The sequence below is a fragment of the Erpetoichthys calabaricus genome, chromosome 16, assembly GCF_900747795.2.
Source record: "Erpetoichthys calabaricus chromosome 16, fErpCal1.3, whole genome shotgun sequence".
NCBI lineage: Eukaryota > Metazoa > Chordata > Cladistia > Polypteriformes > Polypteridae > Erpetoichthys > Erpetoichthys calabaricus.
Window position 1 is genome coordinate 67593377 of NC_041409.2, and position 24069 is coordinate 67617445.

General features: G+C 36.9%; 1 protein-coding gene across 1 annotated transcript in view; it reads right to left on the reverse strand.

Moving 5' to 3' along the window:
- Positions 1-7810: 7810 nt before the first annotated feature.
- batf (basic leucine zipper transcription factor, ATF-like) overlaps positions 7811-24069 on the reverse strand; it is a 34522-nt gene continuing 18263 nt past the window's right edge. The window contains exon 3 of the mRNA XM_028822036.2: positions 7811-8299. Within this exon, the coding sequence (XP_028677869.1) occupies positions 8096-8299 (204 nt within the window). The 3' untranslated portion in view covers positions 7811-8095. The remainder of the gene's footprint in view (positions 8300-24069) is intronic.

Consider the following 24069-nt stretch of genomic DNA (forward strand, 5'->3'; position numbering starts at 1 on the left):
GTTTAGCACGTTTAACTGTTGGCTTGTTATTTGCTGAAAGCTTTTGAAATTCTACATTTGTATAATAGCACCTGAAGGTGTGTTGCAAGCTTTTCTCACACATTTCATCATTGTAAAGCAAAAAACGTGTTTTTCCAAGATACTTAATGAAGATAGTCTGAAATTTAATTTGCAAACTAATGTTTTGTTGTTTATTAACATATCTGAAGCTGTATCTGAAAGTGCAATTGAAAAATGTAAAAAATCGCTTTGCTAATCCAAAGTGGTGAAGTGGTTAGTGTTGGAGTCTTCCATTCTTATCATCCTGGTTTTTAATCGCAACCACTCGCTGTGTGGAGTTCACGTTTGTCAGTATTCTGGTTTCTCTCCCACATCCCAAATGCATGCGTGTTACATTAACTGGCCTTGTTCCTTATCTCAGTATAAACGTGTGTGAGCAGGGCCTATCTGATGCCTTTTCAGGTTTTGTTCTTAACTTGCACCAAGGACAACTGGAATAGGTTTTGTCACCTCGTGGCAGATTAAGGTTTTAAAAAATAGTTTGATGGAACTTAGTCTCTTAAAGAGAAGATCTGATGGATTAGGAATTAGCAATATATCATATTCCATTGTTGCCATGCTTTATGGGTTTTTGAAGATAAACATCTCTAAAGAAATGCACAAATGGTTGTAGAACCTTTTCATGTCACACATTTTCAATTGTGACCATTTACTGTATTTTATATTCTCTCAGTCGGTGAAAAACTGTATGAAAATGTTCTGAATCAATTTGGAATCAATACGGAATGTGTTTTTCTGCAGAAAAACAGCAAAGCCAAAGAACATTCTAAAAACATGACTCCCATGATAGTTACCAATAAAATGCAACAAACCTCACCCAGAGCAAAGGCCACTGAGATGAAGTCCTGGAGCCAGGGCAGCTCAGGTGGCTGATATAGCCTGCTCATGTGCACCCTAGATAAAATGGCAACACAAAAGGTGGCAATTAGGGCGGATGTATCTGCACTTTCCAGACCACGTCTACGGAAAGTGGTTCTTGAGATGTAACTTCTCTGGCAAGGAAGGAATCAAAGCCTGTGTGGGAGGTTAGAACACCAGCTTGACATGGGGGACTCACCTAAGGGTGGCCTCTCTCTCTCTGTCTCCTGCCTTAAAGTATTCACTCAAGAAGAGCCCCAGCTGGGCACAGTGCAGTTGGAGTTTGTACTGGAGGACGACAGAGTCACCTTAGTGTGATTACGAGTTGCTTGCATGTTTGTTAGTTACTCAGAGTACTGGACATGTTTTAGAGATTCAGTTCTTCAAAGTATACTGACTTTATTATCCTATTCCCGTGCTAGTTATAGATTGTCCATAATGACATAATGGACTGTTCAGCCACAAGGATGCTCAAAAGTCTACCCAATGCGATAAGTAACACATTCCATATGCATATTTTGGTCATTGAAGTTTTGTTTTTTTCATTGTTAGGATTTTTAGTTTTTATTTCTCTTGACAAAGATCTGTTTTATTGTCATCTGTTTTCTTTGTTTATGCAACATGTTTAGATGCGTTACCTGACTGATGTGTTGTGACAGTAGCCACACTGAAGATGTTGTAGAACTGAGAACAGAAGTTTGGTGCCGGTTTCAGTTTATATTATCCTTCAGTGGGTAAACAACATATTGAAATCTTCAGCATAGTTAGTGATGTTACCAAGTAGACCCTAGTGTCAGGTTGTGTTGTTGGTGATGACTTTCCTTTCATTTCTCACTTTCGATTCTCGTTTCACCCTCTTGTTTTTGGTTGTCTTTCATTTACTATCTTGTGGCTGTGACTCTCTGCTTGTCCTGATTGTGATTATTATAGTCAGCGTTTATCAGCTTTTTCTGTCTAACAACAATCTTCAAACACTTACATGTCTCATAACAACAAGTACCAGTGTATCTAGTGTTAAAAGTATCTGAGGCTGTATGTTGTTAACTCTTGAGTAAACATTGGTGCTATGCTGGATGGACCAAAAAAACCCAAAGGTGTAGCGTACTTGCCACGATTACTGCATGCCAGCATTTCAGATTAATTTGTCCCCTTCAAGAGCTATGAGAGTTGAAAACATTGGGCCTGAATCGATCGTGTTCCTGACCTCAGGAGTGGAGTCACCTGCAGGGAGCTGTGGGTGAGTGTAAGTTGGTCAGTGTCTATTATAGCAATAGGTGAAGGACCCACTGGTGGATTCCAGTGGTAAGGTAAGTAGCAAATCCCATGTTTAAAGAAAGAGGCCTTCTATATAACGTTAGCAGAAAGGTCTCCAGGTATAATGAAGAGGACAAAAAAAAAAGGCAGAAGATGTGTTAGTGGCTGAAGTGGATTGACAGTGTTTGGGACATGTTAATGGCCATGAAGAACATCTTCTATGCAGTTTTAAAGAGTTCTCACAAACCATTTGGTGGGATGATCTGTGGCTTTTCTCAGACATGGTGAGGACATGCTGACCCAAAGTGGGTATACTGCAGAGGAGTGTTAATGACTTCTACACCTGGTGGACATTATCTTCTCAGAAGAAGCAGTGTCAAAGCATTGTGTCTGCATACTTAGTCTCAGGTTTAGTCCATTCAATGTGGACATGGAACTTGTAACTTTCCTTGACAGAGTAGCAAGGTGTAGCCGATGTCAGGAGAGGATTCAGGTTTGGGGACCTACAGGTTTCATCTATGCTCTTTGCAGATGTTGCTGTTCTCCTGGCTTCATTAGACTCGGATATCTGGAACACTATGGAGTGGACTGCAGCTCAGTGTAAGAATTATCACCACCTAGATGAAGATCATAGTCCTCTCCTGGATAACATCCATCCATCCATTTTCCAACCCGCTGAATCCGAACACAGGGTCACGGGGGTCTGCTGGAGCCAATCCCAGCCAACACAGGGCACAAGGCAGGGAACCAATCCCGGGCAGGGTGCCAACCCACCGCAGGACACGCACAAACACACCCACACACCAAGCACACACTAGGGCCAATTTAGAATCACCAATCCACCTAACCTGCATGTCTTTGGACTGTGGGAGGAAACCGGAGCGCCCGGAGGAAACCCACGCAGACACGGGGAGAACATGCAAATTCCATGCAGGGTGGACCCGGGAAGTGAACCCGGGTCTCCTAACTGCGAGGCAACAGCGCTACCACTGCGCCACCGTGCCGCCTTCCTGGATAACAGTGAGTTGATTTACATAGTTAAGCAGCTGCCCCACATAAAGGATTTCAAGTACATTGTTCACATGTGAGGATAGAGAGTTTGTAAGGACAACCAATGAATGCCACATGTTCTACCGGACTGAGATGATAAAGCAGCTGTCAAGCCTTCATTTACTGGTCAGTCAGTGTAGACCTTGCTCCTCTACTATTTCGTGATCTTTTGGTTGTCATCATAAGAGTGAGAATACTTTCCTTGACAAGCACAAGAATTCAATTAATTTCTAAGGTCCTTAAAGTAGAGCAAAAGATTTTCCAGATCAAGAGCAGCTTAATGAGATGGTTTGGTCATCTTCTTTGGACCCAGTGAAAGCCTCCCACCAAAATGCACTGGGAACAGTCTGCTGGAAGAAGACCTAAGACATGCATTCGTGATTACATAACTGAGCTGACTTGGGAGTGCGTGAACATTTCACAATGAAGACTATTGCTGGGAATATGGTGGCATCTTCTGTCCAATTTAGCATGTTACGGTGATGACCAGGAGAAATGGTTGGAGAGTGCAGTGACATGAAGTACTTTTAAGATTTAAAATTCAGTGTGGAATTTGAGTGATTTCGAATCAATGTTACTTCTGCAGGACATGGCTTATATTTATCTGCTGTAGAGAACTGGGGTGGGAGAATATAGCAAGAGTTTACAGATGCAGCCCTGCTGGTGCTTTATTTTTATTTTGCTTTGTTTTAGTGGTTTCTCTATAAGCTTTCAGAGATGCTCATGGATTCTTTTCTTTCTCCTCCCCACTACAATACATATCACAGACTGATTTATTGAGTGCATCCTACATGTTATGTTCAAAAGATACTGCCAGCGTCACTTAGCTCTAACAAATTAAAGCAGTGGAACCCAAGTTGTTTTTCTTGTTCCACTCTGACATTTATACTACCAGTGAACAACCTTCTCTGTTTTCATCTCTCACTTCATTCATTCATGCTTTACATATGGTATCCCAGGAAAACTTATGGAGAATGAAAACATTATCATCATACTCCTGCTTAACACTTGCACAATGCTGTACACAAGCAGACATTTTCTTTTAGTTCATCGTCATTAAAACCAAAATCCTAACTTTCAATTCCACTATAATTTAAGCAAATAACATTCATCACCTTACTGTTGACTTATACGCTGTCTTGATGCATGTATTTAATTTATATTTTTGACATTGATTAGACAAACAAAAACCTATAATGTTACAGTGAAAGAATTCTGATTCTTCTTAATTTATTCAGGACCTGTTCATCCAGTTTCAAGACCCACACATTCCACGGTATGTTTGCAGAGGGACTATAAAAGCAACACTTGGCTCTGGAAAAGAGTGAGTAAACAGATACTTGTATAAATAAAAAGTATTTTTCTCCTTGATATGACACACCTAAAAAAACTGGCACAAATAGTTATCTGTGGAAGATATGCAATTGAATGACTAGAGTTCATTTGTATAAAAATAGAGTTGCATAAATTCAGGTTAAATATGCTGTAGAAAGTCCCACAGGTTGCCTTTAATAGAAAATGCAGCATGAAGAAAAAAGTTCATTCAAAACAACTCCAGGACAAGGTCATGGAAAAGGACTAGTCACGGGCATGTCACAAGAAAGGCAAGGCATGGATAATTTCACAAAGCACAATGAAGTCCTTTACTGAGAAAGGAGGAGGGTACAACACAATGATGGTAGCTTAATCAAAAGGGAATTATAGTCCTCCAGAACTCAGATGGAACAAAACAATGCATGGAACATCAATTGCCGGAATGCTTAACACATTAGAGAAGAGCCACGGTTAAAATACAACCTCATCAGATCTCAGCTGCTTTGCCAGAAGGCATGCAAACAGAAGATGCAAAATAAGAATGGCACCCAATTATTAAAAAATACTATTATTTTTGTTATTATGACATGTATTAGCATATGGAATAATGAAAAACTCAATGCCAACCCAGATTTACTCCAAATTTATTAAGGCCATTCCCAGCTTTAGTGAAACACCAAGCATTTTAAAACAGACTAGATTACTCAAAAAGTCATACATTCAATTACACCCAAAATGAGCAATACACAAATATACTTGTAAAATACATTCATAAATCTAGGCATAAAAATATACCTAACCCATACAAAAAAGGTACTTAGAAAATACTGTAGTAAATATACTTAATGAAGCATTAAAGAAGTTTTCTAGGAAAAGTATAACAAACATGTAAACATGGTCATACAAGTACTGTGCACTTTGCAGATTATGAAATATTTCATAGTTTGGGTATGTTCATATATTATCACATTCATGAGATATTTACATTCATCCACCCACCCACTTTCTGTATCCCAGTTGAACCGGAGTCTTTACTAGAATGAACAGGCACGAGACAGAATGATGACCCAGCCAGTTCTCACACAGCTTGCATACAGTAGATATGTTTTCTGCTATAAGAATATATATTTTTAATATACAAGTTCATTAAACATAACACAAAATGGAAACATAGCTATGATATTCACAATACTCAACACAGTAAAGTTTTCCCCGTTTCATAAATTAAAGTCTAAATTTGAGAAATCTACTCTACATAAAAAAGACAAAAAAAAACCTGTCCAAAAGTTTCATCTTATAATATTTTGAGATTATCTTTTGAATCATAGCTGCACACCAGCAAAAATATAAAAAAATATAGAAAAATGTAACAGCCAGCAAAGCTCTAAGAAATGCACAATATCAACCAAAAGTTCATACAAAAAAAAAAAAAAAAGGTTCTCCACTCACTTTTTCTGTGATTAGTTCAAGAATGTTGAAATACAGGATGACTGAAGAAGAACTGGACACTTTCAAAACATATAACTCCATGGCTATTGTATGAACATGTTGTAGAGTTAGCCTTCATTTTTTTTTTTATTCTCAGATTTTGAAACTCGAGGAAATGAAAGAATGCATCATAGCTGCCACGTCACCCCATCTACAATGATGGGCTACACAGAGTTTGGGATGAATTAGACTACATGAGGGGGCATACTGATCATCTGTGTGACGAAGACTCTTTTACAAGTTGGTTTAGATTAAATACCTATATGGCATATGATACTATACAGTATTTGGAAGTGTTCAGCTCTTTTTGATTTACTCTGTATATTTAAATTGCAAGGATATAAGGCTAAACAAAAAGATACAAAGACAAAATAATCAATGCATACTTGTCTCCAAAAAAAGTAATGAATAGTAATACATTCTATATACATATATTCATTAAAAGCAATTAAAAGGTGTGCAAGACACCAATCTTACTTCTTACTTATACTTCTGTTTTGATACAACAGAAGAAACACTCTATACGAATGTACAGCATCGGGAAGATGGGCCTCAGTGCATTTTTTCATTCACTTCTGGAACAAATGAGGGTCACGGCCTGCCTGGTTTCATAGATGAATTTCATTATTTCTGTTTATATGATCTAAAGAAGGACCAGCCTGAAGATTTTATTACAATTATTATAGATAAACCATCTGGCATTGCTGTGTCCGATGGTGTTTATTCCAGGCAGTATATGGTATATTTCATAAATCATCTACTTTATTTTGAAACATTTATACCTACTCAAGGTATTTCACGTTAAAACACAAAGGTACTGTTTACGTACATTTTAAAAGCTTCTCTAGCTGAATTTTAATCGAAGACACCTTTGGACCTACAAAGTCAATCTTTCTCTGAATCTAAATTAGCTGAAAGCTAATACTGTACTACATTTAATTCATAAATGAACCACATACAGTATACTGTATGCAAAAGATCATCATGTACCCGTAACATTTACCCAGTAGAAGTCTTTGCTTACTTCTGGCTTCAGACCTTCTGAAAAAAAAAAAGATTATATTTTAAGATAAAACAACATACTGGCTTTCACTCTGCAGTGGAATGACAGCTTGAGTAGAGGTAGATATTCAGATTAATGGGTTACATTTTCTCTCACTCTTACTAATATACTGTAACAATACATTAAATACTATTCACACTGTCCAAGTAAAAGCTTTACAGTACATACTTTTTTGTATAAAAGTGAAACGCACCTATTCGTCCTTTTTGATACAATACGCACAATATATATCAGCATTCTTGTATGATGAATGCAAATTTTATTAAGACACCAGAACATCAGAAAACATTTTTTTTGTTCCAGTTGCTCTATCTGGCATCAGTTCAAAAATCATCTCCACTCAGAGTGAAACACATATCTTAAAATCTTATACAGTATTAAAATGACTCTGCAGGAATTAGGTCTGTGAATGCTGGAAGGAATTCTCAAAATCTTTTGCTTCCTCTTAGAGAAACAGTGCCTTTCTTAAAACATCTCTGCGCGTACAGTAAAGCTGGTATTTGATCACTAGGTGGCAGTGTACTCTATCTTATTTCTCCCTAACACATAGTATATACCATATGTGTGAGCTTATCAGCCCATCAGAAATTCAAAAAGGAAATTATTTCATAAGAAATAAACTTGCGAACTGTCACAATACTTTGTCCTGATATTTCTCCCTAACACATAGTATATACCATATGTGTGAGCTCATCAGCCCATCAGAAATTCAAAAAGGAAATTATTTCATAAGAAATAAACTTGCGAACTGTCACAATACTTTGTCCTGATACTGAAAATTCCTCATATCAGTTCTTTTAAAAGACATTATTGAAAGCAAGATGAAGTTAGACAACATAGAAAGGCATCGTGCAGCCAAGGTTGAGATCAGTTCCTTATCACTGCAGTCTAGTTTGGTAGAAAATTTCTATAAATGGTCCAGGCTCTACGGAAGATAAAATTAGGGCCAGATAAAAAGTGCTGACATGTCCAATCCCTGGTAGTATGCTTCAGTCTGCTGTGTGCTGATCAGTGTTGGAAGCGAGAGGAGCTGATGTGGGTCTGGTGGAAGGGTCCATGCGAAGAGTACACAATATCAGAAGCCTGTGAGGTGAGCGCTGAACAGAGGGGCTCATGACTGCTGAGCACTGCTGAGAGGTACTTGGCTTCTTCTGTCAGTCTTTTAATTTCTTTCCGTAAGGCTGCATTTTCTTTTTCCAGATTTTCACTCTCCTGAAAGAAGGAGTAAGAGTTTAACAATTATTTTAAAAAATTCGACCTCAAGTGACCACAGCCCTACGATCCTGGGGGAAAATTTCTACCACCTCATGTCCATTACTGTAAATACAATGGCTAGAAAATCTTCTGAGTTAGATATTTCCAGTGAAAGGATTCTAAAAGGATGCCACCGGATATAAAGCTGTGCAATTGTGTTTTTTCACATAATAGTTTAATCATGGTAACACACCCAGTTTGGTGTATTTGGAGCATGCATCTGAAGGGTATATAAAACTTCATAACAAAAAAAAAAAAAAAAAAGAAGTTATAACATTGAATTTCAAACATCACTGCTCCCTTTTACTCTTTCCACACTGATGTTATCAGCCAGTATTGAACATCAGAGATTTCTTGTTTGTTAAAGTGTAAGCAGTACACTAGCATGCCACCTGCTTTCTTTTATTTCTTTCTTTGCTAGTTAATTAGATATCAGTTTGCTTTTTCCAGTACAAACATGTAAGTTATCAAAGCCTGCCATGGGAGCACTGGGTACAAAGGAAGTGGAAACAGTTCTTGACAAGACTCCAGTCAATCACAGGGTATACTCAACACGTACCTACCCACATATGTTACATCTTTACTTAACAATATGTATATTGTGGCAAACGGTTAGGTAAGGGCCCCATCCGGGACGACTTCATAATGGAAGGACCGAGGAAGAGAGTGTTCAGAGGGCATTATATCCCCAGGATCACTAGATGGCAGCCCCCCTGGGTTGCAGAGGTGCCTTGGATTCCAACAGGACACGCTGTGAGTTGTAGTTTGGTGGTTCAGCCCTGTTGGATAATGGTGGTGCCGCCAGGGGGTGCTTCGGGGACTTCAGAGCTGTACTTTGATGGGCTTCTGCCTCACCTGGTAGTGCTTTTGGATCATGCTAACAGGTCAAACAGGTCACCAGATGTACTCCTGGGTGCGGCCAAAAAAAAAAAGCCCACTGCCTTCATCATTCTGAGAGCCAGAGTTGGGAGGAAGGTGGACAAAGCTTGTGAGGTGGGGTGGAGGAGGCAATGACTTGTGGTAGACAGAGGAATAAGACAAAGAGTTGCAGAGTGCTTTATTATTAGTGTGTATTATGCTTAACTGTACTGTGCTTTGGAGGTGGGAAAACCCTTACCTTAAGAAGAGTTTCCCACACTAAGGACTCTTTTGCCTTTTAGCTTGTGTCCAAACCTGTGTGTTGGGTGCTTGGGGAGCTGGAGCGCCCCCTGGTCTCCAAAATGTCTATAGGATGCAGCTACAAACCCCCACTTACAAAAGGAAAATGGAAGAACTCCACAAAGACAAATCTTTCAAATACTTTTTGATAAGCACTGAGCAAATAAAATTGGGATAACCTGGTTTTATTTTTTTTTTTGCTTATCCTGTAGCAAAGAACACAAATAAATGCATCTACTTTTGAAACATGCCACAGTCCAGTCTTGATAGTTCCGCGTTCATGGGCAAATAATAAAAAAGAAACTAAACTTCTAAATATAGGAAATGCAGAATTATATGAATCAATACTAATTGCTAGGGCTTGAGCTGACTTTTGCTGCAAAATCCTTCAGAGGTTATTCTTAGGGAAACCAATTTCTTGCTGTAAATAATACAGTTTGATTTTAAATTATTTAGGAATATAAGAAATTCTAACTTAGTTTTTACAATTGAAAAATATAGAAAAAGAAATTGACAACATAAAAACAAGGTTTGCACACAAGAGATCATTCAGTACATCGTGCTTCTCTTTCTAGCTAAGATTTGTAATACGGATGTTCAAAAAACAGACCCATGGACTTTCATTTAATGAAGTGCACCACTAACAAGTCTCTTTCTACTTGCTTCCTCTAAATATTGGAGCAGATGCTCCCTCTCAGCTGATAATGATCTCTACTTTTCATACATGAAACAACAAAATTATTGGTTGATCAGTAAAAATGAAAAACAGAGCAATGTAGCTTTGCTCTAGTCCAGTAAAGTGGAACAACAGGAAAAATCGTAACACAAGACCCACATGTTAAGACAGGTCTAAAAAAAAAATACATTTTAAAAAAAGCATTTGTGGGTTTTGATCTTTCAGGTTTGTGAATAGAAAATATAAAATTGTGTCTTTTGATCATTTGGCCTGGTTTGCATTGGTTAAATAGTAAGGACTTAGCAAGGCTCTAAGGCAGTAATAAGTTAGATGTTACGGTCACTGAATTCTTACTGTTAGCCACATTTCCGGATATTTCATACATAGCACACTGAACTTAAATAGATGTTTGGGTCAACCGTTTTTTTCCCTTTGTGTAGGGGGGGGGGGGAATTCTGATGCAACACCACTAGATGTTTTTTACAGCATGCAGAGGCTGTTAACGCATCACTGACTTACTGTAAGCAAGGTTTAGGGCAAGCCCCACAACTACGTCACACTTTGTATCGAGGTGGATGTCGCTGGCTGTTACCAGAAGTGACATCTACACGTTCTAATCTACCCACCCCCAACCAAGGCTGTTTTTTCATTGAAGAAATGCTAAGTAGAAAAGCCATGAAACTGACAGGAAACATCATGAGGCGGCATAAAGGAGACAGGTTTTCTGTTTCCTGTTTATGTTAACCACTGGTGAAACTGAAAATGCGGCATTATGGTGAATGAAGATAGTATGAGGTCTGCTCATTTCTTTTACCAAGATGGTTGTTTGGAAACCAAGAACTGATGCTCCCAATTTCAAAAAATACACAGGAACACCATGTCTGTCACAATTAAAATAAAAAATTCAGATCTGTACAAAGGAACTGTCCACATATCCAATGCTAAAAAACAGAATCAAACTGTGTGCTAATCTCTGTGTTTTCCATTCTCAAAGAGGCCCTTGAGAAACATTGTATTCTATTTAGTGTTCTAAGCCTGTATTGGGGCATTGTGTAGAAGAACATCAAAGGAACATGCAAGGTCAGGTTCAAAAGGCATGAAATTATAAGAGAAAGAAACAAAATGTACTAGTTGGTAGGTAGCTATACAAGAAACAGCAAGGGGTTATCCAGGGCTGTTCATAATCAGGGTAGCATGTTGGACAATAAAGCTATGGGGTGTTATGCAAGTTAAAGGTCAAAAAAACCCAATGGTGAGCAGAAACATATATGTTTTACATATTTTTATTAATTTGGTCTGTTGTAATTCATTACTAATGAACATTCCACAAGCTTTTGGGAAGGAGTTTTTTATATCATACCATTCATCAGTATGGAATGCTAGGACCTTAATGGCACCCACCCTGCCATCTCTTGCTAGAAAATATTTTTCCTCTGGGCAATTGTCAATTGAGAAAACATCATACAATATCACACCAGGGTGCAGCATTGTATCTATCCACAACTTCACATTGCCCATTAGAATTTAGGATCATGTAACAAACCAATTTTAAAATAGTGAGAAGATAGAGATTACGGTTACATTAAGATTTTTCTGTTACTGATCTGTTCACTACTATGGCCCATAATGAATGCCTCTCCTCAGTTGCAACATGACACACGGCCTGTACAGGAGGACCTACTGAGAGAAATATTTTCCAGAAAGTTTTATGGTTTTGCTGTTATGAACAATGCTGCACATCCTCTCTCTGACACAGTACTACTGAGAACTTTCAGCCAACAAATTATTCAGCAGAAGTGTGTCAAGAAACACTAGGGGAGCTCCTTTAGACCTTAAAAGGCCAAATTCCCCCCAGGGGACAAATAAAGATCTACCTATCTAATGATGAGAATGTATGGGAAACTGTATCTGTTATTACACATTCACTGTTTATCTAATGCAGGGGTTCTCAAACTGGGGTACCCGTACCTCAAAGGGGGAGCAAGATGGCACCGCAGGGGGTGAGAAAAAGAGAAAGGCGGCATTGTAATTTGGCAAAATTGAGTGAGGTGCACTGTCTGATTTTATCATGCGGCAATCAGTGTCTTGCAGTATGCTGCCATTTATTAGTTAGTGCCCCTGTTCTATCATATGAAAAGAATCAAGGATTGCGTAAAGAATTGTCACCTGTGAATGAGCCTCAGAAATGTCCAGTCTTGCAGGTTCCTGCTGTGGGTAGGACATTCGTAAAGGCCAGTAACTTTTTTTTTTAGAGAATGGAATTTGGACTTTGAAATGATCCATAGAAACTGGTGAGGTCTAGTATTGATTCCTGTGCAAGCCCTGATCATGAAATGTCACTGATTTCAAGGTTCGATTGACATTTTTGCCAGGGTGGGGACAAGGGGGCTAAATTGGATGCAACACCTGCTGCTTACACTCAGCAGATCTCTCCTGCTGGCAATCCTGGCAGTAGCACAGCAATGTTAACTAAGCAGTGCATCTGTCTTAGAACTGCGGTGCAGATGTTATCTGGGGACAGGCCTCATTGACTGTGTTTCATTGCTTAGTGGTGCATCGGCACCTGTCACTTCACAGGGTTTGCCAATCCCCCAGACCCCTCAATCATTGATAGTGTGCCATTTCCTCGCTCGTATTGCTTGATACTTTGCGGGATACCCCAACCCATGGATTGTCAATCAAGTGTCTAAGCTTCACAGGGGAAAACATCCACAAGATTACAGAGATTTATAAAGGTAAATTGCTCAATTTATATTTCAATTTTATGCACAGAATTAAAAGCTTGTTTTTTGAGTTCAATTTGTTCACCCATATAAGGTTCAGTTTGTGTTTAAAAAATTTCAAATTTAATTTCATCTTCAAATGTGATATTACTTTTGTAGGGCATAAATCAAACATTTCTATGCCAAGTACCTCCAGAAAATGGTTGGGAACCACTGATCTAATGCAACATGGACTTATTTTGCAGCAAACTCCCTTTACTGCAGTTCTCAGTTCAAAACATGTTCTCAAGATGGCTCTTGCTCTGTCTTGTACTCATAGGGAGACTTGTTCTTTTAACATTCAGAACCCTTTTGTTAAGCATCTATTACTTTTAACATCTTATCCATCTATTGTCTTTAATGTTTCCATCATCAATATTGACACCTGATCCTTTCTGTTTCTTCACCTTCTTGCATTATGCTTGATGGGGTACCTGAATTTACTGTAGTTAACACAGACTGACATTAAGACTACAATCTGTTCATTCATGGGAAATAAAAAAAAAAAAAAAAACAACTTTCACTACCAGTGGAGTTCTGTGGCCAGTGAAAGTTAACTAGAGCTTATCTGGGTTACATTTTGTGAACATGCTTATGAAAAATCCATCCAATATGCTATGTGGAAACAACAGCAACAGAACATATCAAGTCTACATTTTCAAGAGGCCAATAGCAACATGTTACTATTTTTCAGTAGGCTTTGAAATTTAAAACAACTGTTATTTCAGATGCACTGTCCATTTAGCGGCCAGTAAAATATGCTTACTAAAAACATTCATGTAGTAATACTCATTTGCCAGTCAATGAATTACCACAATACATCCAACAAAAGACAGTGCAAAGTGAGATCATGTCCAATTTTAGTCACTGTTCTGCTCCTAACCTCCTCCTCCTCTGTACATACACGGCCATTAATTTCAAAGATGTAAAACTGGTAACAGTTCCTTTGATGCTATTCACTTAGTCAAAGCTATGATATACCTTAAAAAGCTGGACCATATCCTTTTATAAGTTAAAATAAGGATTCAGACTTTCCAGGCATCTTAATGCATATAATATATGTGATCTAGATTAAGATAACTTAACTCATCAGATACAAATAAAATCCTTGAAATCAGTTGGTTAGTGTAGTCAGTGAAGTCTCTATCTCAACCTTGCCTGTGAACAACACAGATATATCTATCTGTCAGAAATGCAGTTATTCTATTAAAAGTTTATCAAATTAGACCATCTACTTGGCTTTGATGTACCTAACTGGGGACAGCAAAAACTGAAAAAAGGAAATCATTCAACAAGATAGAAGTACTGAAAGATGGCAGCTAATAGGAGGAGATGAGTAGAAAGAAGAACTAAGATGTCAAAAAGATGGAAACTAATGCAGTAAGGATAACTGTTTTCCCATTCCATTGACATTTTTTCCTTCACTGTAGAACAGCGATAACAGTATACCTGATCAATTTCCAAATATTGTAAACTTCCCTCTAAATTGTTCTTGGATGATGTTCAGTGGGAAAGCTGCATCATAAATTAGTGATTGACAAAACAACATGCTGAAAACGATAATGCTTATATCATCTGATCAGCTCGCTGCTTGTTACCAGTCCTGATGAAGGTGGGTTATGTTTTCTTATGTAATCTTTAAGCATCCCACATATTTGCACAAAAAGTACCAAGCAAGAGAATAGCTTCTGGTAAATTGGATAAATGAGTCAGCTGTGGACTTCATCATTTATGATGCAACTTTAATAAAACTGTGAGCTTTTCTTCCCTTCTTGTGAGCAAACCATCAGCTTAACCACATAACATAACATATATTTGAGCAGACTAAAGGTACAGCCCCTCATGTTGAAGCCACAACAAGCATGAAAAAAGTCAGTTTGCTTTCTTACTCTAAAACTTGTTTTGCTTTATACAATGCTAATGTGATTTTATGCATTTAGAACTTATTTATTTAATTGTCATTACTTGGGTTTATCTCCTTAATCCATTCATGTGCATATAAGCTACCTCAGCAGAGTTTGAACACATCTTAACCATCATTATGTCAGGCTGAAGAGATGATTGCATTAGTTTTGCCTAAGATAATCTCACACTCTGTACTTATTTTTTATTTTATATAGAATATTGTAAACAATACAAAAATAAACGTATATAATAAAAGTATAAGGGATGGTGGTCCTAAAAAAAAAAAAGGCAATACTGTGACTTTAGATAAATTAAAACTAACATGGAGCTGAAATTAAAATTTAGCATAAAAAATTAATTAAACTAAAATCAACTTTCATTGCCCTTAACAGATGTAAAGCATAATTTCTTTCTGCATTTGCAACAGCCTGGCTTCACATCGCTTACAGTGTTTTACTTATTGAATGCTTGTGAAATAGGCACCGTTTTCATATGACCCTAAACTGGTAAACGAATTAGCAAGTGGACAAATAGGTGGATGAAAAAGATCTAAAAAAGAAGGACTGAGTGAACTCAGTTTTATTTCAACTCATTTATTGTGCACTCATGTAAAGTAGAACATTGTTTTTGTATTAATGAATTGTAGATTCACAAAGGCAGTGGGACAAACAAGGATCTCTGTAAAGATGTACTGATAATGTGGAAATTGTTCTTCCTATAAGCAAACAAATCTGCTTAGAATTACATTAATGAACAATGTCATCTTCTATCAATAATGTCTCTTTCAGCACAAGGGATGGGAAAAGGTTGCTGTTGTTGCAGTCTGCAATGAAAGGTAGAGATGATGTTTACTGTTGGGAGATCATATTGGATGAGACAGCTTCATAGCAGCGAATGAGAAATGACACCTTTTTTAAACTTTCTAATATTTATGACATCAGCATGAAAGAACATTTAGAGAACCTATGTTATTACGCTTTCTATTTTTGGAATGCATAAACCTGCATGTTTGTGGAAAACATCTCAGTAGAGAGATTATTCAGATTATGTGGGAAGATAAATACGTGAGAGATAGGGGTCTACCATACCCATCTACAAATTAATCCACCTTAATAAATGAACAAGTGTCTATATATCTGTGTGTTCGTCTATATGCTAATGCCGCTGTATAAAAGTAGTTCTAATGATTGTCATGTAACATCTTGTGGAATGAAAAATGCAATGCATTTTATTTCTACATGCATTACAAAATTAATTTCAATAGATGGTGCACAGCAAACATTAATGTTTGTTAATCTGATTGGTAGGATTAGGAAAAAAAAATTAAACATAGGCAAAACATGTAGGAGGGCCAAAAAAAATCAAAAATGATAATAAAACATACCAAATCGGTATTAATAAAAAATATCAAATGAGGTGAGGAGGGCAAATAGTATTCGTAGATTCCAGGAGGACCATTGGAGCCGAGCATGACCTTTTCATCCCCACTGTCAACTTCAACTTCAGCTAATCTGACACATCATGTCGTACTAGACTCGCAACTCCACCTACGGAGGTCGGTGAATATTGAAACATATTCTCTGAGCTGAAGGTAATGATCGCCTTGCTCGGGGGTACATAAATAATATAAAGCAAGATATAAAGAAGAACAATAAGGAAATAAAGAAAAAAATTAAGGTTCTAAATGAGAAAAATAAGAAACTTCATCAGGATATGAAAGACCTGAAGCTATGTTTATGTACTAAGTTTACTACAACCTTTACAGTAATGCTAGGAAAAACTGATGAAAAAATACAGGTAAGTTGTATAGTTGTATAGTTATATTTGGACTGCTTAAGATTATATCATTAGTCTATTGTATTTGGACTGTATCTTCACAAGATATCTTAACTTTCCCAACACAGCTGCTGGGGGGTTCGTTTCGCTCTAGACATGCTCCTTGTCTTGGCATGTCAGAGGACTGAGACTTCGAAGTGTGGTTTGCCGCACTTGCAGAGGCACAAAATTTGCGGTTGGGTGTTTTCAGGGAGCCCTGGGCTTGGGAGTGGACAGAAAGCAGTAATTTCTACTTTATCCCTTATACCCTACTAACATTGCGTTCCATATATGCATCACTTGGTAATAATATGAAATCTATGTCAAAGCTATCCTATGTAACAATGTACTACCTTAACCTAAGACTACGAAATGTCAACAAAAGTTCAGTAGAAATATTTCTTTGACCAAATAGTGAACTTTGTGTGTTTGAATGTCAAGGGTCTCAATCATAAAGGGAAAGAAAGTACTCTTGCACTTAATAAGTCTAAATGCTAAGATAGTACAGTATTTTTACAGGAGACTCACTTATTAACAGGGAAAAGTCTGGGGGTTGGTGGCATAATTGGTACTCTAGCCACCATAAAAAAACTCACACTGGTTCCATTCCATCTGAACTAGTGTGGTGCTGAGGTGTCATCCATTGCATGGCTGCACTCGGGTCCTAACCTGGGGTCCTGAGCTGGTTTGTCATGTGGTGAGTGCGGCAATGTGCTGTATCAGTGCGTGCTCCTAACCTCCTCCTCCTCCTCACTTATTAAGAAAGGACCAGTTTCAGTTGCAAAGAGAATGGTCTGGGCAAATGTTTCACTCTAGCTATACAAAGAAAACCAGAGGTGGACAAATCTTAATACACAGATGTAATATTTGATTCTGATATGTCATGGTGACTGGCAATTTATCTATTACTAAAATGATTTTGATTAATATCTGTGCACCTAACTTGGATGATAGAGCTTTCTTCCAAAATGTATTTGCATCTATCCCTAATGTGAACACACAAAATTATACTGGCCACAGACTTTAAATGTATTTTAAATCCAGACCTGGATAGATCCTCAAATACAACAGTGATAACATCTAATACTGCAATGATAATTACACTGTTTGTAATGGATCATAACTTATCAGACCCATGGAGGTTTTTAAATCCTAACCTAAGTGCATACTTCTTCTTTTCACCCATACATCAAGAATTGATTAAAAATACCAAATACGGTCTAGAAATTGGAAAATTGGTCTTACCAGCCTATTCTGTTCTCTGACATTATATGCCCACAACAGCAGTGTGGTAGCAACTTTCTTGCACCCACTTGAGACATTAGAACAAGGTTTATAGCTGTTATGCTAATGACTGATAACTTTGTGTGGTGGGCAATGGCTGAGTGAAAATAACAATTAATTGACTCACACATTGGAAAACCAAAGCCCTGAAACAAACAGGTTAAAGTTGCTAAACCAGGCCAATGAGGCAGCAACCATCGCTGTATTTTCCCATTAAAACACTTCAACTATAAGAGTGGTCATTTTGACAAGTAACACTGAGAGGAAGACACAAATATGAGTGCCTCCATCCAAAAAGGAAAAGGGATCAGGTGCTAATTATTATACCAGATTAAATGGATAACCCGTGTATCAAATAGAACACACAATGTCTGCGTTGATTAGATTTTAACTGATGGGTAGCACTGCTAGTTTAAATATAAGGCCATAACTGCCATCCATAATCATGATCACAGTGTTACCAGTTTTATTCATTTTAATTTATAGATACTAGTTGGATTTGTTTGTTGTCCATTTAGTGAAAGGAGTCACCAATCAGAAGCAAGTCAGAGTTCAAAGGTGTTACTTGTACGTTTATAAGAAGTAAACACACACAGTGACATTAGCAAACAGTAATCTAAATGTTGGTCTTCATGCACTTGTATTCATTGACAGTGTAGGTAGCTCAGAGTACAAGTCTGACATTAAGTATTGCTTGCACAGACCTGAAAGCCTTAGCAATTTAAAATATAGAAACTTGGGAGCAACAAACTAACAAAAACAAAAAGAAGAAATTTATCAATAAAGAAAGAATATACAGATAACATGAAAAGAAAAATGAATGGAAATTTTATCGGAATTTTGAGGGAAGTGTGTTAATGATGCCATCAAGCATATAATGAATCTTGCATTGCTATGATGTATCATAATCACCATGTACACTCGGTACACTTCCAGCCTGGAGTAACAAAGAAAAAGAAAAATATAGCGTCATGAATGGAAAAATGGAAAGTTGTGTGATCTGTAGTAAGAAGAAAAAGAAATTTCTAAAATTTAGTGAAAAAAGTGCAGAACTACTACAAAACAAGGTTAATAGAAAAGAATAGCAAGCAACCTTATTTTTAGGAAGGGAAAGAAAAGATTGTTGCCTAATTCAGAAACACTTGTGTGCAGTATGGAGAGAGGGGGATTCAGGAGTAATCGGATAGAGGGATTTATGAAGAATTTGTATTTTCAGATTTAGTTTGCCACCACCACTTAAGAATTTCAATTTTGCTTTTTCTCTGGCTTCCAAGTATTTATCCTTTGCCAACCAGAATAAAATAAGCAATAAAAACAGATTGCTTATTAGTCAGTATTATTTTATTTCAAGACTATTATGGTAACTTATATTGCACGATGTCTTATCATACTCAACTGATGAATCCTCACCCACTTCACACAAGAGTGTTATGCCCCTTGCTGTACTGCTTATTCACCTACAATTGAGTGACCAAACACTGGTCAGATTTCATCACTAAATCTGCTGATGGCATCAACGAAGAGATTTGCCTTCTGGCAAAGTGATACCAGTTCAATAGACTCTTAGTCTATGTCAGCATAAGCAGGAGATGGTCACAAACAAGAATCAGAAAGCAGACCATATTTCCATACTTACCAGATGTCTTGAATAGCATCGACATCTTTAAATTTGTTTACATTGCAATAAATGAGAACTTCAAGTGGGCACAACACATCACTTCTATAGTCAAGAAAAGTTCACCAACATATTTACATCCTTAAACAAGAGTATAAATTGCATATTTCTCACTAAGTTCTATACGTGCACAACAGCACACTCAGTGGCTGCATAACACCCTGGTGATACACCTACAGTAGGTAAAGCTCCAGACAGCAAAGCACTTCAGGTAATGATGAAACTGGCATAGAATATTACTAGCCGACAGCTGCTTTTCTGTTTATATATTGCCTTAGAAAGGTAAACTATTATTTAAGACCTCTGCCATTCTATACAGCCATTTTGGCCTTCCATTGTTCTGGCAAATGGTACAGGGCTATTCACATTGGAACCACTAGGTTCCCAATGAGTTTTTATCCACGTCATAACTTTACATAACATTCAATCATACAAGTATGTTAGTATGAATCATTATTCTTGTATATATCCTCTAAATCTAATCTCTCTCTGTCTATTTTATATTATATAAGTTATATTATATATTAGTTAAATTATATTATTAAATATTTATATTAGTTAAATTATTCAATGTTTTCATGTGACATTCATTTTTTTTTATCAAAACTGCACATCATATACTATTCATAGTATAGTATAATTTTTTTTGTATTCATTAGGAGAATACAACAATGATACTCTCATGATAATACAAGCATTTAAACGTGCATACGTCAAACAAAATACCTTATATACATCCGCTCCATTAAGAACAGTAGTAGTTCAGATGTGCATTAGCAGTTGACAAATAAAGCCTATGAAATGGCAAATGCATACAATTTGTAGAACTGCATAATCATTCAATTGCTGACAAAATCATGACTGGTGATTAGGCAGGAGAAGTTGTATTCCTTTCGCGTAAGATACCGGCGATACTTCAGCAAGTAGATTATAATTCATCTTGCCTAGATGAAAATTTCTAATAGTTTTAGCATTTGCTATAACTACAAATAAATCCCAGGGCCACAGTTTTGATTACGTTTGAACATGCCTGTGGACTGATAGCAAGGAAAGACTGCTGTCGAGGGGGTGGTTTGGGCACCATAGGCAGCCAGGGGTGCACACTCTCCCAGTATACTATATATAAATAAATCAGGCATCAAAATAGCCCATAAACCTGAAAACACTCTGCAGACTGTTCTTTTTAATGCGAAAAGCTAGAAATCTGCATCAGAGACATGGAACGCAGTATACCATGTAGTTCATGCTCAGCTGTATATTTGGGACAAACATCTAAAACACTTGCAACATTCATACAAGAACATTGCAACTCTGTCAGAAGAAAGGACCCACAATCTTAGATATATGCATATACAAGTATAAGGCCACGTTTAAATGGAACATGGCGCAAGTAAAATTCAGGGCTAATAAATAAAAGTGCCAGAGAGATGGTTGAATCATGGCTCTCAAATGAAATCGCCATTAACAGACATTTGGACATGAACCTACCATATGAAGGCTTTAAAAAAAAAAAAAAAAAAAGACATTTAAAAAATAAAGAGACTTTATGACCAACACCCTCCAAACCTCACCTTATTGATGCACCCCTCCTTGCACCCCCACCTCCTCATTTGCCATATACTGCCTTTGATTCCTTTATGTCTAATCATTTTCCTCCGATGGTGACACCTATAGGTTGTCGAAATCTTAGGAATAAAAAATATTTTATGATATGTGATTAATTTTCTCCCTTTGTGGCTTAATAGCTACAAATACGTAAACCGTATCACAGACCTTTGCTTCCATTATACAAGTATATACAGTGTATATACTGTATGTGTGTTGCATTGTCTTTTTTTGTCTGATAGTGCAATATTATTGCGGTTACTGTTGTGGAAGACATGCTGATGAGAATTACATTGTATTATGTACATTTGATAATAAACCTAAATTTTAGTAATACAGAGGGAAAATGATATTTTACTAAAGAGAAGAAAAATATAATAACCTTACAAGTAACTGTCCGAAGCCTCTTTAGAATGTGCCAAACAGTAATTAAAATGCATTCTGAACCTCTACTGTCTTTATCAATATCTTTGATAGATTACATCAAATTTGGGATTAATAAAGTATCTATCATTTTAAATCTTGCCCATTTCTTGCTCTCTAGATGGAAATGGAGGAAGTGTTAAAATTAGATTTCAATAAGATGCATCATTGCATTTCTGATGATACAGCCTTAGGCACATGTAAAAAAAATACTGTATAATAATGATGCTTTCAAAAATAAAATTCCAAAATATCAAAAAAAACTACCATCAAACAGCAATAAACAGTATAAAAAATATACAAATATTGGCTGTTGGTTTGTTTCAGGCATCCTGGAAGCTTTGTCCCATTTTTCTGCAGACATTGGCTGCCTTGCTTGCTTCTGTCTGTCCCAAGATGTTGAGATCTAGGCTCACCGGAATCTATATCATCTGTTACAGAAACCTTTGTTCTTCTTTTTGTTCAAGTTGCTTCTGTATGACCTTGAGTTTGTATTTGGGGCCATTGTTTTGCTAAAGAAAAAAGTTAAAGTCAATGAGACGCCTCCCTGATGGTACTGCAACTTATGAGCACTGAGGATTTCATTCATGCTGACCAAATATCCAAATCCATTTGCAGAAATGAAATCCCCAAACATATAGGGAACCTCCACCATGCTTCACTAGGAGAGTGCAAGCACTCATACATGTAGCCCTCTCCAGCTCTTCTAAAGACAAGCTGCCTTCAGTTTGAGCTAAAAACTAAATGTTGACTTATCAGTCTAGAGAACTTGCTATCACTATTCACTTGTCAGTGCCTCAGTTTTTGTATTTTTGTGCACAAGCTAGTTTCTTAGCTTTGTTTCTACTTTGTAAGAATGGCTTTTGCCAGTAGCTTTCCCATGACAACCACTTTTGACAATACTTCTCTGAACTGTAAAGGAATGAATTTGTGTTCCAATTGTTTCTGGGAGTACAGCGCTGACAGCAGAGCTGCACCACCCCAACCCGATTTCAAATGGACAGCTTGTCTTTTGCACTCAGTTTCCATGGGCAACCACTGCATTTCTGGTCAACATCCTTTCTTTGTGTTTCTTCAAAAGAGCTTGAACCTCCTGTTTGCCATGACATGTTTGCATAGAGAGATTATGCTGATGCAGGATAACCACCCTGTGTCTTATTACTATGTTTATTCTTGCCATAGTGTAAGAAATAATGATTTCAAGGCTAAACTGTTACATCTGTAACACCCTCACCTTTTAATTTAGTTGTCCTCTGCATTGTTGGCTTCCTTCTACACCGGTTTATGTTTTAGTTAATTAGGTTCATTTAATCAGCTTATTAAATCATTGATCATTAGCACCCGTTTGTTATCTTTGTTGCTATACCGTATAAAAAAATTCCTGGGGTCTTTTTTAGCAAATATAGTATTTCTATATTTTGTTTTGTTTTAATTGAAAAATATTAAATGAGGAGGAAGAATTCAATAAAAAACAATTGAATGTCAGTGGAATAGTGTGTCTTGGCTAGCAAATCCCAGCCTGAGCACTGTCCCTTTCAAAGTAAGCCAGCTCTCCCCATACCAGTTAAGCTTTCCATCAGTGGTTTGGTTTCCTTAGAATTCTATATAATATTAAGCAGGCATGGAAAACAAATGTGTTTAAATCAGAAACTTTTTTAAATGAAACCACAACAAATTAATATTTAAAAAGTTAAAAACTAAATGTAATTCACAAAATGTGTAAGAAATTTCAAATGACTAAAATGAAAAACTGAAGATGGCAGTAATCAAAAGAAAAGCATGTACTGAAGAAACATAGGCTGGAGTGATAAATACATTTAAAAAGTGAGAATGTTAAATCAAAGTAAAAATAGTATGTACAATACACATAATATCCAGTTTAAGAATTACCAAAAACTAAGGCTAATACAATAATAACAAAGGCAAGGCTGAAAAAATATATATAAGTGCACACAGAGATCAATAATTAAACAGAAAAAAAAACTATTGACATCTTTAGCTTGTGGGAGAGTGATCACTTGCTGACGTTAAATGCAGTTCCTTGCGTAGGTGGGGGGATTCTTAGAAAGATCACAGTCCACCTACCCCAAGATACATAAGATCCCAAGAAGAAAATATATTTAAATTTGTGGAGCATGATAATAGTTTTACGTGACTTAACACATGCCAAAATGAGGGTATGAACAACTGTATAGATTAGGTTTGTTCCCACCATTTTGGTGGACATAAAATTAAATTTGCCTGTATTTTAAAATACTAGTTTAAAACACGCATCTGAGCTATTTAAAAACATTTCTGATACATTTTAAATTGTTTCACCTTTTTCCAACTGTGTCTTTCTCTCAGCCTCACGCTGTTCATTTACTCCTTTTTCTTTATTCGCTCATCCTCATGCTGTTTTAGAGACTCCTGAAGGGGGAATTTT